The following is a 16,559-nucleotide window of genomic DNA, read 5'->3' as shown; positions in this document are numbered from 1 at the left end:
TTTTATTAACTTGCAAGGTGAGTATCTTTCAAATAGCATACTCTGCCCCCAGGTCTTCTTTTGGACTGCAGGTGCATTTCCCTTTGAAATGGGGTAGGGGAGTGTTCCCATCTAATGTGTCTTCCTGGAGTGGAAACCAACAAGACTGTAGCAGCCTAGATTTTATTAAATGCAGCTTTTGGTAACATCACTAATTTGGAGTTTTTCTTTAGACACCTTACATATGCTTTGGGTTTCCCTGTGAATAAACCAGTGTATTGTTTTCATTTCTTTCAGGATTTTCAGAACAGGGTCCTTATGCGGTCTTTCCACCATCCTGTCACTGTAGCTTCACTGGTCATTCACAGATTTATTTGGCCTGTCTGTAATATCCTATTTGCTGCAGACTGTTTTCTTGCGACCTTGTGTATTTCATCCCCAGTTGTTGGTTTCAACTGGCCAGTCTCATGGTTCTTGATACTGCCTGTGTGGTGAAGACTAGATTTTTATCTTTAGCCTAGAGCTTTCTAACCTCTCAACTCTAGAGATCTGTTAGGCATCTCAAATCTAACCTGTTCCAAACAGAATTTCCCATTTTCCTTCTCTGCCCCATATCAGTAAATGACAGCTCTACTTGTCCAGTTGCTCAGGCCCAGATCTGGGCCCCTCCTTTGTCTCATACTACGTCCGATCTGACAACAGATTCTGATGGCTCTCCTTGAACAACGTATCTACAATCTGACCTCTGCCGGCACCTGCATGCCGCTACCTTGCCTAAATCAATAGTTTCCTAGCCCTACGGCAGCCAGAGAGTGTCTGTTAGAATGTCACTCATTTCCTTTTCTATGCAACTGACTTTTTCCTCTTACTTCAGTCAATGCCCCCAGTTTTCTCTTCATCTCTGGCTTCCTTCTTGCTTTTGCTGTTTCAGCCACCTTGGCCTTTTGCTGCTGTTTGGGCATGCTTCTGCCTTGGGCCTTTGTACTTGCTTTTCTCTCTGCCTGGAGTGCCTTCTCCCAGACAACCACACAGCTTGCTCACGTATGTTCTTTAGGTCAGGTGACCTTTATCAGTGATTACCTTAAATAAATTAACAGCCTCTCATCCCCTTTGCCCAGCTTTGCTTTTCTCCGTAGCACTTACCACCAGGTAATACACTGCTCTTGTTTGTTTATTGTCTGCTCCTTCCCTTCTGTACTCTCAGCTCTCTGAGGTTACAGATTGTGTGTATTCTGGTCGCACAAGTATCTGTGGGGACTAGGGCACTTCCTGGCAGTCAGTGGGTACTCAGTAAATATTTGCTGAATTAATGGAACAGTTAACCAAGACTCTGCTCTGGACTTTGTGTTTATTTGATGATCAGGGTTACAACAGCTGCAACATCTAAGCATTGTGGTCCAGGCCCTGGGACTCCCCGTACTCCCTGCTCACTCACTGGTTGCCGGCATCTGGAACTGAGTAGTTCTGGTGGTTCTGCTTTTCTCTGAATGACATCAGGCTAACAAAGGCAGGGTAACACATTTGGTCAACCTGGAGACAGTCACACCCAGTCAGAGTAGCTCAGACATAGAAAATGGCAAATTGAGTTTTGATTTAGACTTCTGCTTTTAGTCAGGGCTACCTTTCCTTTTCATCTAAGACTCGGATTCTAAGTGTTTTTAGAAGGATTGCTCCAATGAGTTTTATGTTTCTGTTTTTCCCTTGATATAATTTGTACCCATGGATTAGAAGTGCATTATGAATGCTTTTGGTTTTTCATGTATGTGTGAAGTGTAATTGTATTAACTATAAAATTCACCTTGCCATTACCTTTCGTCAAATGCTGAGAGCTTATGTGCCATGGTTGTGAATTACTTTGTATCTTGGAGCTTTGCAGACTGAAAGCAACCCTGTCCAGTTTACCTGCTTCTGAACATGTCATGCACAGGTGTAAGCCTGAGCACATACTACTGCATGTTAAAGATTATTGTGGTCCAGGGCCGCCTGGGTGGTTTAGTTGGTTAAGCGGGCTGACCCTTGATTTCGGCTCAGGTCATGATCTCACAGTTCGTGAGTTTGAACCCCTTATTGGGCTCTGTGCTCATGGCGTGGAGCCTGCCTGGGATTCTTCTCTCTCTTCCTTCCTCTCTCTCTACCCTTCCCTGACTCGTGCTTTCTCTCTCTTTCTCAAAAATAAATAAACTTAAACAAACAAACAAAAAGACGATTGTGGTCCAAAGAAAGTTTCTCTCATTCTTAGCATTACATGAGATAAACTTCTCCTTCTATGTGTTATAACTATACTTTACAGCTTTAAGAGGTGGTTTTACTCAATTACAGAGTAATAGCTCATCCTTATTTTAGCCAGAGTATCTTTTTTCTTGACTGCAGTAAAGCTTTGAGCTTTTTCTTATTAGTTTGTAACATTGCTGTTTGTGTGTTTTAGCATCTTTTTTCTTAACTGCAGTAAAGTTTTGAGCTTTTTCTTACTAGTTTGTAAAATCGCTGTTTGTGTGTTTCAACAGCTGTATTGAAATATAATTCACTTATAATTTACCCATTTAAAGTATACAATTTAATGGCTTTATTTATCACAGATAGGTGTAACTATCACCACAGTCAATTCTAGAACATTTTTTTTATCACCCCTAAAAGAAATCCTGTAACCATAACAGTCATTCCCTGCCCTGTCCCCACTTCCTTGGCAACCATTAATCTGCTTTCTCTGTGGATTGCCTTTTCAGGACATTTACTATAAATGGGGTCATATGATATGTGGTCTTTTGTGACTGGCTTTTTTTTGCATGTCATAATGTTTTCCAGGTTTTGTATCCATGTTGTATCAGTATTTCATTTCTTGTAATTGCTGAATAATGTTCTGTTGTACGGATATACCATATTATAGTTCTCCATCTGCTTCGTTTTTTCTTTATGGCCTTGCTTTGGGCAAGTGAGCTTAGGAATTCTATCCCCTTTCACATCAGGGGCTTGAATTCATACGCATTTGGTTTCCCTTGTACTTGGCATTGTGGACATCAGGTTTTCTCTTCAGTTGTATGATAACAGAAGCATCCACTTGGCCCCACAATCAGGCAACTCACCAATGAGTAATATTACCCCTAACAATCTTCAGGGCTTGCCAGAAAACATCAAGATTTTCAGGATATGTTACTTCTGTTTTCCTAATTCAGCTTTAGACACCTGTGTAATTACTATTTCAGGCAGTGCTTTGAATTAGTCTAGCTTATTTCAGAGAACAAAGAACATGCCATCTTACAGTTTTTGTAATGGTGTTAGCTTTATGGATTGCATGTTAGTCAAGCATAATTATGAATAAAGCAACACAGATGTTTAACCCCTTGAAATCTCTGTGATAGACAAATAATTTTATTTCTTTAAAGCAGTGGTTCTCCTTTGTAAGCAGTTTTGCTTCCCAGATGATATGTGGCAATATTTGGAGTTCTTTTTTATTGTCCTGACTGGAGCAGTGGGTTGTGCTGTTAGGATCTCCCATGGGTAGAGACCAGGGATAATGCACAGGACGGCGGACAGCTTCCACACAACAAAGAATGATCTGACCCCAAATGTTTATCTTGCACAGTTGAGTAGGGCCTGGTTTAGAGTGACGGTGAATTTTCCCTTAACCCACTGAGCAGCAGAGACACAACTGTAGGTAGTGTGCAAAGTAAAAAATTCTGTGTGGATTTGGCAGAATTTCACATTTAACAGTATAGGACAACGATTGCTTATATTAAATGAGTTTGTGTGTTCTTTAAAGAAAAGGATGATGGGTTGATTGGTTATTTGTTTTCTCATTTACGTATGGAAAACCTGCTTAGGCACCTCATCTTTGGAATTCCTTACTCCTACGTCAAATAAGAAGATGGGATATTGTTTGTTATTTAATTTTAATTGAGTTGTTAATTGTAATCTAGAGTTTTGCTGTTCTAGGTGCTTTCCAAACCTTTTGTAGGTCCTGTGTTTTGTTATTCTGTCTTTTTGGAAGAAATTAATATATTTGTCAGAGTCCACTCATCTTCATTCTTTCAGTTCTCCCCCCAAGTTTCTGAGGGGGAAGTGTTCCTTTAAGCATTACATCCACTCTGAATAAGGGGCGTTCATTTCTGTGCTTCCTATGTTTGGTGCCACAAAGTTCCCTCTCCGAATTTGGCTAGTACATCCCATCTCCATTGTGCAGATTCTTCGAATAAGACGTGTGCTCTAGGGATGAGGGTACGAACTCAGGATTGATGGGAGTTTAAATATTCATTAACCCCAAATGTAGAGAATCGTTGGAGGGGCATGTGTAGCCAGCCATTTGCCTGTACGGTTGGGTTTGTCTGGGGGAAGAACTTCACAACCTGCTTCTAGTACCACATCAGTTTTAGATAAAACACAGTCTTACCTCTGCCAGGGTTCACAGATCTGCTGGCCCCATATTTCTTGGGCGTTTTCTTAGGTCTTCCATGTTGGAACCATCTCCTTTTGCTCCTAAAGGAGAAGGTAAATGCAGAAATGGCAAGGCAGATGTTCTTGAGGTGCTTTGGTTCCTGATCTAGTTAGACTTCAGAGAGTGGATTTGAAAGCAACCTTGTATGGATAGGACTAACACCTCTAATGGCAAATACCTCCAGCCAGGCAAGGTGAATGTTCCAAAATGCTGTTTTCATCTCAAGGGCCTACAGTGACACCCTTTGGATAGCTTGGCTTTTAAGGACGGGTAATTTAAGGCAATATGGCCTTGTGGTTAAGAGTCTAGGCTCTGGAGTCCGTGGCCTGGGTTCATATTCTAGATCTAACACATAGTTGTGTGATTTTTGGTCAGCTTGCTCAGCCTGTGTGTGCTTGCTTTTGCTTTGGGAAAATGTACAGAACAACAGTACCTACTGAATGGGGTTAGGTGATCATATGACCTATGTTTTTCATGAATAATTAAAAACAATTTTTTAAATGTTTATTTATTTTTTGAGAGAGATTTGGACAGAGTGTGAGGAGGGGAAGGGCAGAGAGAGAGCGGAAAACACAGAATCCGAAGCAGGCTCCAGGCTCTGAGCTGTCCGCACAGAGCCCGACGCGGGGCTCGAACCCACAGCCCGTGAGATCGTGACCTGAGGCCGAGGTCGGACGCCTAACCGACTGAGCCCCCAGGCACCCCTGTCCTGGTAACTTTAACTGAGGTTGTGGTGTTGGAGGCGTCCTGAAGTAGAGGAGCTTGAGAGAAACTTACAAGGTAACGGTGACGGGATTTGTCGACGTCAGGATGAAAGGTGGGCAGTAAAGATGCTGCCTGTCTTGCGTAGCAAGGATGGGCAGGGGAACTAGTCACCGGGAGGACCATCTAGAAGAGGGGCTCACTTGGGGCCAGAGTGTGCCTTCAGTTTGGATATGCTGGGGACACTTTGGAGACCTCCGGGAGGAGACTTCAGGTGGACAGTCTTCACTCTGCCGAGGTTTGGTAGACACATTTGGGGATCACCTGTGTGCATGTGGTGTGTGTGGACCGACGGAAGTGTAGGAGATTGGCCAGGATGGGCGTTGGGAGAAGGGGGCCCCGCACAGGGCCCTGGTGGAACTCCTGCACTGGCTGGCCCGGCTGGGGGCGAGGGTCAGGAGGTAGGCTCAGGAGAGGACCGAGCCAGGTAAGCCAAAGGCAAAAAGCCTTTCCAGAAGGAGGGTGTGTGGTCAGCCCTCTCAGGGGATGCTGAATGGCCAGATGGTAATGAGGTGGACTTGATAACAGAGAGGAAATGGCTTTAGTGGGAGTTGTTTCAGTGAACATGTGATAGGTAGGCATGGTCCTTGTCAGGTGTGTGGAGAAAGGACACAGGTTAACAACAGATGACGTGGGGCGCTTGGTGGCTCAGTTGGTTAAGTGTCTGATTTTCGGCTCAGGTCATGATCTCACGGTTCGTGGGTTTGAGCCCCGCATCGGGCTCTGCGCTGACAGCTCAGAGCCTGGATTGGAGCCTGCGTTGGATTCTGTGTCTCCCTCTCTCTTTGCTTCTCCTGCTTGCACTCTGTCTCTCTCTTTCTCTCTCTCTCTCAAAATAAAAAATAAACATTAAAATTTTTTTTAAAAAGTTAAAAAAACGATGATGACAGTAGTGGGATCCGCGAGGGTCCTTTATAGGCCAGGAGGGGAACAGTGGGAGTCTGGACTCTGGTCTGTCTGGGAGCCTTCCTGGAGTTGGGCAGCAGAAATGCCTGAGGGCCTGAATTTGAGCTGAGGTTAGGTAGACCGAGGGGAGGGGACCATTATTCTGAGCAGATAGGTTCCTGAGATGGAAGGAGTGTTTTGAGGTAGCTGGAGCATACAGGAGAGGTGGCGATGGGGCTGCACAAGTGAAGGGACAGTCAGGATGTGAAGGTCCCTGCAGTCTTTGGAAAGAGGTGATGGATAGTGAATTGCACTTTAAGGGCTGAATTGTGTTGTGTGAATTGTATCTCTATAAAGTTGTTTTAAAAAAGTGGTGCGGTTGTCCGAGCTGCTGGCTGGTTGCACTGCAGGATGAATTGGAAGGAAGGCAAAACAAACAATTTTAGTCACAGAGACCAGTTAGAAGGCAGTTGTATTAATCTATGCGAAAGATGATGGCTTGTTAAATTTCATCTGGCGCACGATAAATCAGAGATTCGGCATGTGATTGGGAGACCCGAAGAGCTGAGCAAAATGCCTGGTGTGTGGTTAGGCATGTGACAAACATAAATATGTCTTGCTCTGGTTCAATGGGAAGAATTATGTGTACTTCACTAGCTGCATTTGGTGAGTCAAGTGTCCTGCAGAATCTGGCTTGAGTAAGTGAGATGATTGGAATTCAGGGAGTGAAAAGTCAGAGGGAGAGGCAAGTTTTCATGGATAAGGAGTTTTACATGATCCCAGAGAGGATCTGTTGAATTTTTTGTTATTGTAGTCAATTTTACACGATCTGGTTCTTAATTGTGCAGTAGAACCCCCGCTTCCCCGCAGAGAAGATAAGTTCTTGAGGTATGGATGGTGTTGGGCTCCATTTATATCTTGCATGGCACAGTGTACTATTGGGGATTATCTACTGTTGAGAGTTACATTTGTAGAGCGCTTTGCAATCTGTGAGGCATTCCATATGGTATGCTTAATTAACTTACTCCTACCGCAGCTCTTGTGGCGTGGCTAGCTGTCGTCCCCGTTTTACAGCAGGGAAACGGATTCAGAGAGGTAGAGCGATTTGCCCAAGGCGGACAGCACATGGCACTGCCAAGAACTTGGGTCTTGGCTTCTCAGCCCAGTTCTGTGCTGGCCTGACCTTCTGGGACCTGCTTGGATAGTATCAGAAGTGGTGTTTCTTAAGTGTGGTTTCGGCCTGAGGGTGACTGAATTTTTAGGTTTTTATCTGCATCGGCTCGGATCGGTAGTGAGGGGTTTGCGGGTGGGTCGTTGGCTTGATTTTGAAGGGGCGAGCGATGTTTGTACAGAAAGTGCAGTCACCTGAAGTCAGAAAGAGTGCTTCCGTATCACCGACTCTTGAAGGCCTTGGACTCTGATTAGCGGAAGACAGAGCCAGGCGGGCTGCCCGGATTTAGCAGTTGAGATGAGATGACGAAGCACAACCTGACGAGTGTGGAAACCAGTGAGAGGAGGATGTGTTTGCCACGAGTCCTAGGGGTGCTGCTTTTGGAAATGTGAGTTGTAAGTCTGTTTTGAAGATCCTCTCCACTCCAGCACGAGCAGTACATGTTTTTGTGGGCTTAAAAAATTTTCTCAGAAAAACTATTCACCTTCGCTTCCTTGGTGACATCATACAATTCGTGGCTTTCAAAACTAAATTAAAAAGTAAGTTTTTGTCTCCAGCCTGGACCTCTGAAAATCTTCATGTGGTTTTTATAGGCTTCTCAAACTCTGCATGTTCATACCTGATCTTCCTTCCAGAACTTGCGTAACGTCAGCTTCATTCACCCAGTGGCTCATGCCAGAAAGCTTGGGGTTGTTCCTGACTTCTTTCTCTCACACCTCACCTCCCGGTTTGTCAGCACATCCTGTTTGACCCTTATCTTAAAGATACATAGAAAACAGGACTTGTCCCCTCTCTGCCACCACCATGCCAGTCTGGCCCAGCTGCCTTCGCCGCTTACCTGGCCTGTTGTAGCCAGCCGCCTCCCTGGCCGGTCTTAGTGCTGCAACACGTGCATCCCTTCAGGATTTTTCTCACTGGCCAGAGTGATCTTGAACAGAAGTCAGATCATGTCTTCTTGCTCTGTTGCTCAGATCCCCGCAGTGGCTCAAGTGTCATTCGAGTCACTGCATGTCACATCATGGCACTTGAGTAAAGGCATCAAAGTTCTTACTCTGGCCTACAAGGCAGAATCCAGCCCCCCCACCCCCCACCCCCCGCCCCCATCTCCTCTCCAGGTGCTTCTCTCTTTCTCATACCACTGCAGCCTCCTATGTGCCCAGCTCACTCTTGCCTCTGGACATTTGCACCTGCTTTCCCTCTGCTGGAATGCTCTCCCTTTGTGTGTCCTTAGGGCGTTTTCTCTAAATGTCTTGCTCGGGGCAAACCCTGAGGGCTTCCCTGACCATCATTTAAAATTGCAATGTACCCATACTCTGTGTCCCCCTTGGATTCCCCATGTAAGATCTTTTCATGTACTATATATATATTATTCTTTTGAGTATGATTCTTTTCCCCACTCCCTAAAACATAAATGCCACGAGGGCAGGGAGTTTGTGGTTCTTTGCTACTCTTCTCACACCTAGAACGGTAACTAGTACACAGTAGGGGTTTGGTAGACATTGTTCTGTGAATAAATGAAGATTGTTGTGAATCTGAACATGTTATAGAGTAGATTTTCTCTCGTGTTATTTGTTACGATATGTTATACTGCTTTCTGTTCAAGTGGGTGGAGCAGTGGATTGACAGAGACACTTTCAACGTTTTTGTCTTTCTTAGTGGATAAGAATTTCTTTTCTGGAAGGGAAGGGCAAAGACAGGTTCCTAAATCTGTCTGTGAATTATCAGCCTGGATACCTGTGGGAAAAGTTAGCACCTGTGAAGAGCTGGTGACCCTGGGAACATAGATTGTAACCTGAGGAGTAGGTTGTTCAGGTTGGATGGGGTTTACCTGTAGGACTGCTTTCCCTTTGGAAGAATCATTGGGTGTATGGCTTTGTGCACACGATCTCTTCTCAGTTGCCCTTCTGTAGTCTGTAAAGTGGGGACGGTGACTTCTGTCTGGTTCACTTCACTGAGTTGAGAAAAAGAACTGGAGCGAGATCATGGCAGGAATCTGCTGTGAACCCTGTGTTGTTAACAAAAACGCTGTTGTTGTAATGGTAATCTTTTCTAGCAAATTGAAGTGACAACTGCCCTTCTCAGTGCCATCTGGCTTCTCTCTGGTCCCTTTCCTTAAATGTCACATTATTGTTGTATGTTGGTCATTGTGAGATGAAGCTCAGAAAAATTATGATTAGTATGGGAAATGCAGAGGGAAAAAATATCCCCACTGCACTCACTGTATTTTAGAGCCAAATGTAAATGGTAATTGCCTTTTATTTTGGATTATCACTGTTGTTAGTTACCTGAAGTTGGATACACACACGGGATTTCATTTTGTGGATGCTTTCTCTGTTTTTTTCTTGAATTTTTCTTTCTTGCTTCTCTTGGCAGAAGCCACTCAAATTTCTTTGTAAATAGAAGCTAGTATATGATTTGTAGGGAGTGGTGTTGGATGTATAATTTGGACTTACTATTTTTTTCCTTTTGAGTGCTGAAATAATATTTTTACATAATTTTCTGGTTATCTTCTTAACCCTGGAGAGAATGGTCTTTTTCTTAAATTCATCAGATGTCTGTTCTGAAATACATCTGCGAGGTTTTCAGCCTAAGCCCTTGTTCTTTCGGATTCCCGGGAGACCTTGGTATGTTTTTCAGTGTCAAAGAGGAATGTTTTAACAACGGCGTTAGCTGATAGTTTTCTTTCTTGCATGATTGGCTTGTTCATGCTTTAACTTAAGCCCAGTGGAGAAAGTAATATGTCTCTTTGAGTATTTTCAATTGCTAGCACTAGTGGCCTACAGGGACTTAGGAGTATATTACTGTCTGTTTAGCAGATGATTCATATGGGCAGAACTTTTGCAGGCACTAAGATAATTTTTCATTTTCTTAAAATATGTTTAGAAAATGGAAATCCTATCTAGAAGCATATTTCCCGTGTAGAAGGAAGCAATCTAGGTTTGTGCTACATGCTTTCCCCCTTCTGACTCTGTTTTAAATGATCAGCTTTATTTGCTCCTTCATGGGTCTGTCTCCCATAGGTGGTTGTGAACATTTTTTATTTCTCGAATGCCTAAGGATAGTTGAGGTTCTTAGGGAAAGGTCTTCTCTGGTGTCAGATTTGACCTAAGAGCTTTGGAGAGAGTATATGATACTTTTTATGGTTTTTGGCGTGACCGAAGAGAATTTTCTCTGTGTATAAGGCATGTAATTGCAAGCTGATTTGTTTGTTGCTGTCTAAGTAAGAGGACCGATCTTTTGTTTGTTTGCATATGTTGTTTCTTATCCGGCCCTAGTACACACGAGAAAACAGATGGTTTCCATATTGATCAGTTTGCTTTTTTGGCATTAGAGCATTGAGGGCGAGGACTCTTGAGTTCTTCCGTCAATTGTATCTTCAGTTCGAACCCTGGCACATAGATAGTGTTAAGTACAGATTGTTGAGCAAATGAAAGAAGATGATACAGGACTGCAAAAGATCAATTACTGGCGATTATGACTGTCCAAAAACTGACTGGTAAACAAAACAGTCTGTGTCCATCTGTTGTCCTCCCCCCCTCCTATGACATTTTTGTTAAGAACCGTGTTGGGTTGGAATTGGGACTCTGTCTTCTCATTGTAAAGTCTTAAGAACGTCAGGCTTTCCTTGTTGGGTTTAGTTCTAGGGAGGAGTTTATTGGGGAAATTACTAAGAGTGGAAATTTGGAAGAATGTAAAACTACCTAATATTCCCTAAAGAGGAAGATTGTTTTTGGAAGCTGTTATGTTTGTTCAGGCAGAGATAATGTATCTTCAGAGGTACCATTTTTCATGGAAAATAAATAGAATAGTAGACTTCGAAGATGGGAAAAAGGTACATTGAAGGCAAAAAGAATCTTGTTTTGCGGTCATCACTTTTGTTTGCGTCCACACTTGGTTATTCTTGAGAGGAGGCTCTGGAAATTTGGAGTGTGGCTACAAAGTTTTCCGAAGAGAGTACCCTGTGAGAGACATCTTGAGACATGTTTGAGTCTGTCCAGATTATTGGTTTTCCAGGTGGAAATAGTTTTAGTATATAGGTTCTTGCCCTTTCAAATTAATATTGTGGGTTATGAAGCTCCTTTTGGATAATTGTACCCATTGTATGTTTCTACTAGGGTACATTTCACTTTTTCCTTAAAAAGAAGAAAACAGTTGGTGTACAGAAAGTGTGGTTTACTAGTATGCATTCAGACGTTTTCATTTTTGGTGCGGTAGTAAATCCCAAACCATATGCTAGCTGAGACCAAACTGCATATAATTAAACTTTGTGTCATTTGTCCTACCTTTTTTCCCTGTGGCCCATGAGAAGTTTTTAGGGCTAAAAACGCAAGTAAGAGATTCAATTTAACAAAACACCACCTTCGGAAGGAATATGAGAAAATGTTAAAGTAAATCCTTTTCTTTCTCTCTTTTCTTGCCTAGCGTTTTGAAGCATTGGGGTAGTTGGAGTGGTTGGATTTTCCCTGGAATTGAGGTGAGAAATTCAGAAGACTGAAGCCCAGGCTTACTGTCTACCTTTCACGGAGCCTAGCCGTGAGAGGACAGAAAGAAGGCACGTGGCGAATCATGACAGCTGACAAAGACAAAGACAAAGACAAAGAGAAGGACCGGGACCGAGATCGGGACCGAGAGGAGAGAGATAAACGAGACAAAGCAAGAGAGAGTGAGAATTCAGGCCACGCAGAGCTGTACCTTGGAAGGAGGAGCCAAAAAATTATGCCGAGAGCGATCACAGTGAAGATGAGGATAATGACAACAATAGTGCACCAGAGGAGGTCACCAAGAAGAACAAAAAGAAACCACCGAAAAAAAAATCTCGCTACGAAAGGACAGATACCGGCGAGATAACATCCTACATCACTGAGGATGATGTTGTCTACAGACCAGGAGGTAAGCAGCGTTGCATTTGGCCTTCACAGTGTTTGTGCTGGAGAAGGACATCAGCATTCACATGCCACTTTACGTGGGTAGGACGGCAGGGGACCCAGAAAAGGATGGTATGTTGGGGTAGGAGAATCAAGTAGGAAACACACTGACCCACTTTGGGGCAGTTGGGTCGCTGGCTTCTGCTTGCGTCGGCCTCAACTTGGTCTTCACGTGCTCGCAGTGCACGTCAGTTCTTTCTTGGGTTCCCCTCTGCTGCTTCTCTCCCTTCCCGTCTACTCAGTACATTTCATCTTTTCATTTCCTCCTTGCTTTTTATCTCAAACACAGGCAGTGGTGACCCTGCAGAATAGAATACCTGGTGGGGCCAAGTAACTTAAGATCTTAGAAGCAGGGGGTTTCACATTGGCCACAGGAGTGAGCAGAAGCTCAAGAAATATTTGGAAAGACCTTTAAACCAAAGTAAATTTCTCCTGATAACCTCCTTTTCCAAGGCACTGAGCTTCAGGATCTCTGACCAATAATAATAGATGAAGACAACTAACTTGCTTTGTTTTCCAGATAATTTCCTATAGTTTACTCAGTATGTTGAGGTTCAAGGTATTGTTCAGAGAGAGACGGACCCAGCTTTCAGATGAGATGCAGGGAAACCAGTGCATGAGAACCTGCGGACGCCAGCAAAACTTTCCTTTTTCACGTAATGTGTTGTTTGTGTTCAGGTACTTTTCTTACAGAAGTCCGTAACACTAGCTACAATCATTTTGTTTGAATTATAATGCTGAGCAGTGACATGAATTTCATAGGAGATGGAATTAAGAATTAAAAGCCTCCTGGTTGGAGGGTTTAGGGTTAGGGTGCCTGGGTGGCTCAGTCGGTTGAGTGTCCAGTGTTTGATTTTGGCTCAGGTTATGATCCCAGGGTCGTGGGATTGAGCCCCATGTCGGGCTCTGTGCTGAGTGTGGAGCCTGCTTGAGGTTCTGTCTGTCTCTCACTCCCCCCACCCCCGCCAAAAGACTCCAGTTTGCTGTTTTTCCAGGAAAGGGAGATTGAAGGGATGATGTTATGTCGTTAACCTGATGCTGTTGTTTTACTGAGGAGTGCCGTCACTTTGCTGAACTTTGCATGAAGTGCTGGAATTTTTCTTTGTGTAGGAGTTTGTTTTGAATTTCCAAAGATAATCAAGATTAGAACTTACACAGCTACACTTGTAGTCACAGCTACAATTTATTGGTTGATGAGTGACTGAGAAGATATTTATGTGATGTAAAAGTGATCAGCGTTAGGTTTCAGAGAAGCCAGGGCTCTGCTGCGGAGATAGAGTCCCGATCGAGTCACGTGTCGGTTATACTGCTGTCTGTGTCTGTGATTTTACAGACTTAGGTATTGCACAGTAAGAATTTCTGAGCCACTGAAGAATATCTCATTATAGAGTTACCATGGATAACTTGTTGTGGGCCTGTTCGGTTCTAAATCATGAGAAAGGAATAGAATGTGTTAACTTCTTTAGGTACAGATTATAGTATTGTAACTTAAAAACAGGGAAAGATCTGGGGCTCGGTTGGTTAAGTGTCTTGACTCTTTGGTTTTGCCTCAAGTCATGATCTTGATCTCACGGTTTGTGAGTTTGAGCCCCACGTCGGGCTCTGCACTGACAGCGCGGAGCCTGCTTGGGGTTCTCTCTCTCTCAATCTCTCTCTCTCTCTCTCTCTCTCTCTCTCTCTCTCTCTCTCTCTCTGCCCCTCCCCTGCTTACGTGCATGCACACACACTCTCTCTCAAAATAAATAAATAAACATTAAAAGAAATAAGGAAATACCTTACTGTTCTTTTCTCATGATACATAACAATTCAATGCGGTGATGTGATCGTTTGGGTCATGGTCAAAAGGCCAACTGCCTCTTGCGGTGCTGAATGGCCGTCTTTCTCGATGGAACGTTACTCCCGTGTCAGTGGCGGTGCTTCCCGCGAGTATTTGTTGTCCGGTACACGTGGGAAACGCTTGCACATCCTATCCCTGTCCTAAGAGATTCATGGTGAACGACCCTGAGAAGTCCTGCAGTTGAGGAAACTTCTGTAACGTTTAAAAAACCCCCCACAAAACCTGCTGTTTTTCCCATTTATGGGATTGTGGTACCCTCTTTCTGCTGATTATCTCCCTAAGAGAAACCAGTGTTAAGAAAAGCAGTTCGAGAGCCACTGCACTTTCATTCTGCACCTTCTGCAGGATAATAGAAATCCTTCCTACTTGATGTTTGGAAGAGTATGTGAAAGAAAGTTGCTCGCGGCTTATTTACAAAACAGTGAGTTCTTAAAGTGTTTTGGAATTGAGCTGAGAGTATTTATGGAGGCAGGCATTGTTCGGTGAATCTGAGGACCGTTGTGAAATATGAAAAAGGTATGCTTTCTCGGGAAGCTAAATATGTTATAAAGAATCTATGAAAACCCAAAGGATTTGAAAGTTTTCTGTGACACTCAGAGCATAACCACTTTGCGTGAGGTGCCCCTCGTACTTGGGAGGGTGACGGTGTCGTGCCTGGCACATTGCCGGGTCCGGTGGATGTTTGGCTCTTTGGTGAGGAGACTAACCTTGACCTTCGGTGTTCTCCCCCCCCCCCCCCTTCCTTTTTAGGAGAGGCTTTTGAAGTTGAAGGGCTTGGTTGCTGTCTCCAAATAGCTTCTTTCTAACTGGAGGGTTGTTAAACACTGCCTATTTTTATGTTTACCTGCACTGAAGAATCACAAGCGTGGCGCTGTGTTTAGATTCCCAGATGGGACTTGATTTTTCCCCTTTCTTTTGTCTTCTTGTCTTTTTCTTTCTTGGCGCAGAGCACTATAGTACCATCTTTTGTTAGTGATGAAAAACCATTCTCACCCAGTCACAGAGATTCTGTATGCTTAGTTGCATCTTAAATGTTTAGGTAGGAACTCCATAGGACGTCATAAGGGATTTCTTCAGTGTATTATTCTGTTTTGAAGATTAGATCTTTTATGCTTGTTTGTTTCTTTAGGACATAAAACACATTAATTTTTGTGTTTTTGCTTTCTGTTTTTGTGAATTGGTTTTAATACTCAGATTAAGTGTAAAATATAGATAGTTCCCACTATAAGAACAAGCCCCACAGTGAGGATTAAAAAAAAAACCAAAAAACAAACCTAGCCTCTAACTGTACTTCCTTGTCCTAGGGGGACAGGTCTATCTATATTTAGATTATCTGGTCTGAGAAGAATGAGATTTTTTGAGAAAATGGGTATGATTTAGAATTTGTCACTAGCTAAAATTTAATTTTATGCATGGTCACAATGAGCTCTTTTATGCCCCTGCTGTTCATCTCTGGAGTTATTTTTTTTGTCCTTAGGAGCTCAGCAGGATAGACTTGAATGTACTCATTGCCCACGTTACTTCCTGCCTCCCGCCCTTTGCACTTGCTTTTGCCTCAGGCTAGTGAGTCTCCCCCATACCTGCATACAGACAGATTTCCTTCTTTCCTATTCTTTTTTCAGTGTTCCCATTTCAGTGTCACTGCCTTTCCTCTCCCAGGTTACACAGATTTTCTTTTTTTTTTTTTTTTTTAATTTTTTTTTTTCAACGTTTATTTATTTTTGGGACAGAGAGAGACAGAGCATGAACGGGGGAGGGGCAGAGAGAGAAGACACAGAATCGGAAGCAGGCTCCAGGCTCTGAGCCATCAGCCCAGAGCCTGACACGGGGCTCGAACTCACGGACCGCGAGATCGTGACCTGAGCCGAAGTCAGACGCTTAACCGACTGAGCCACCCAGGCGCCCCCAGATTTTCTTAATAAACACTGTCACAGCATTAAGTATCTTTTCTTCTAGAGCTTACAACTGATAATTTTCTGTTTATTTCTGTTATTTTGGGATTAGTATCTGTCTCCCTCCTCCATAGAGGAAAAAGATCTGGTTTTTTTTGCCTATCATTGAATTCTTGGCACCTATGACAGTGGTTTACACATAGCATACCACTATGTGTACCAAAATTTGTTGAATAAATAAAATTCTGAAAACCTTTCAAAAATTTATTAACTGATTAATGATGTCAGGATTAAAATAATGCTCATGGAAGTCTATCTTGAATCATTTATTTGCCAATGAATGATTTAACAGACTTGTTGTAAAATAAAAACCAAAACCAAAAAGCTCGTGGGGCTCTATTATATATTGTCCCCATGTCTAATCTAACTTCTTTGTTGTCTATCAACCATTACTCTATTTTTGAGACGGCTGTCACGGTAACAAATTGATTTATTACACAGCTGTGTGCAGCCAGATTTCCCTTACGGGCTTCTTTAGCATAGGATATTGATTTTTAAAGTTTGCTGTGGGTGGCATATTAATTTCTTTCCACTATTTTCTAATTCCCCTCCCCCAGCTTTATTGAGATGTAATTGATATATAATATGTTCAGGATGTACAATAGTGATTTTGTATATG

General features: G+C 43.1%; 1 protein-coding gene across 1 annotated transcript in view; it reads left to right on the top strand.

Moving 5' to 3' along the window:
- RERE (arginine-glutamic acid dipeptide repeats) overlaps positions 1–16,559 on the top strand; it is a 424,733-nt gene that overhangs the window by 150,862 nt on the left and 257,312 nt on the right. The window contains 3 exon segments of the mRNA XM_030325464.1: positions 11,649–11,899; positions 11,901–11,934; positions 11,936–12,116. Coding sequence (XP_030181324.1) covers positions 11,793–11,899; positions 11,901–11,934; positions 11,936–12,116 — 322 coding nt within the window. The 5' untranslated portion in view covers positions 11,649–11,792.

This window comes from Lynx canadensis, chromosome C1 (assembly GCF_007474595.2).
Source record: "Lynx canadensis isolate LIC74 chromosome C1, mLynCan4.pri.v2, whole genome shotgun sequence".
Lineage (NCBI taxonomy): Eukaryota > Metazoa > Chordata > Mammalia > Carnivora > Felidae > Lynx > Lynx canadensis.
This window is presented reverse-complemented; position numbering and strand designations above follow the sequence as displayed.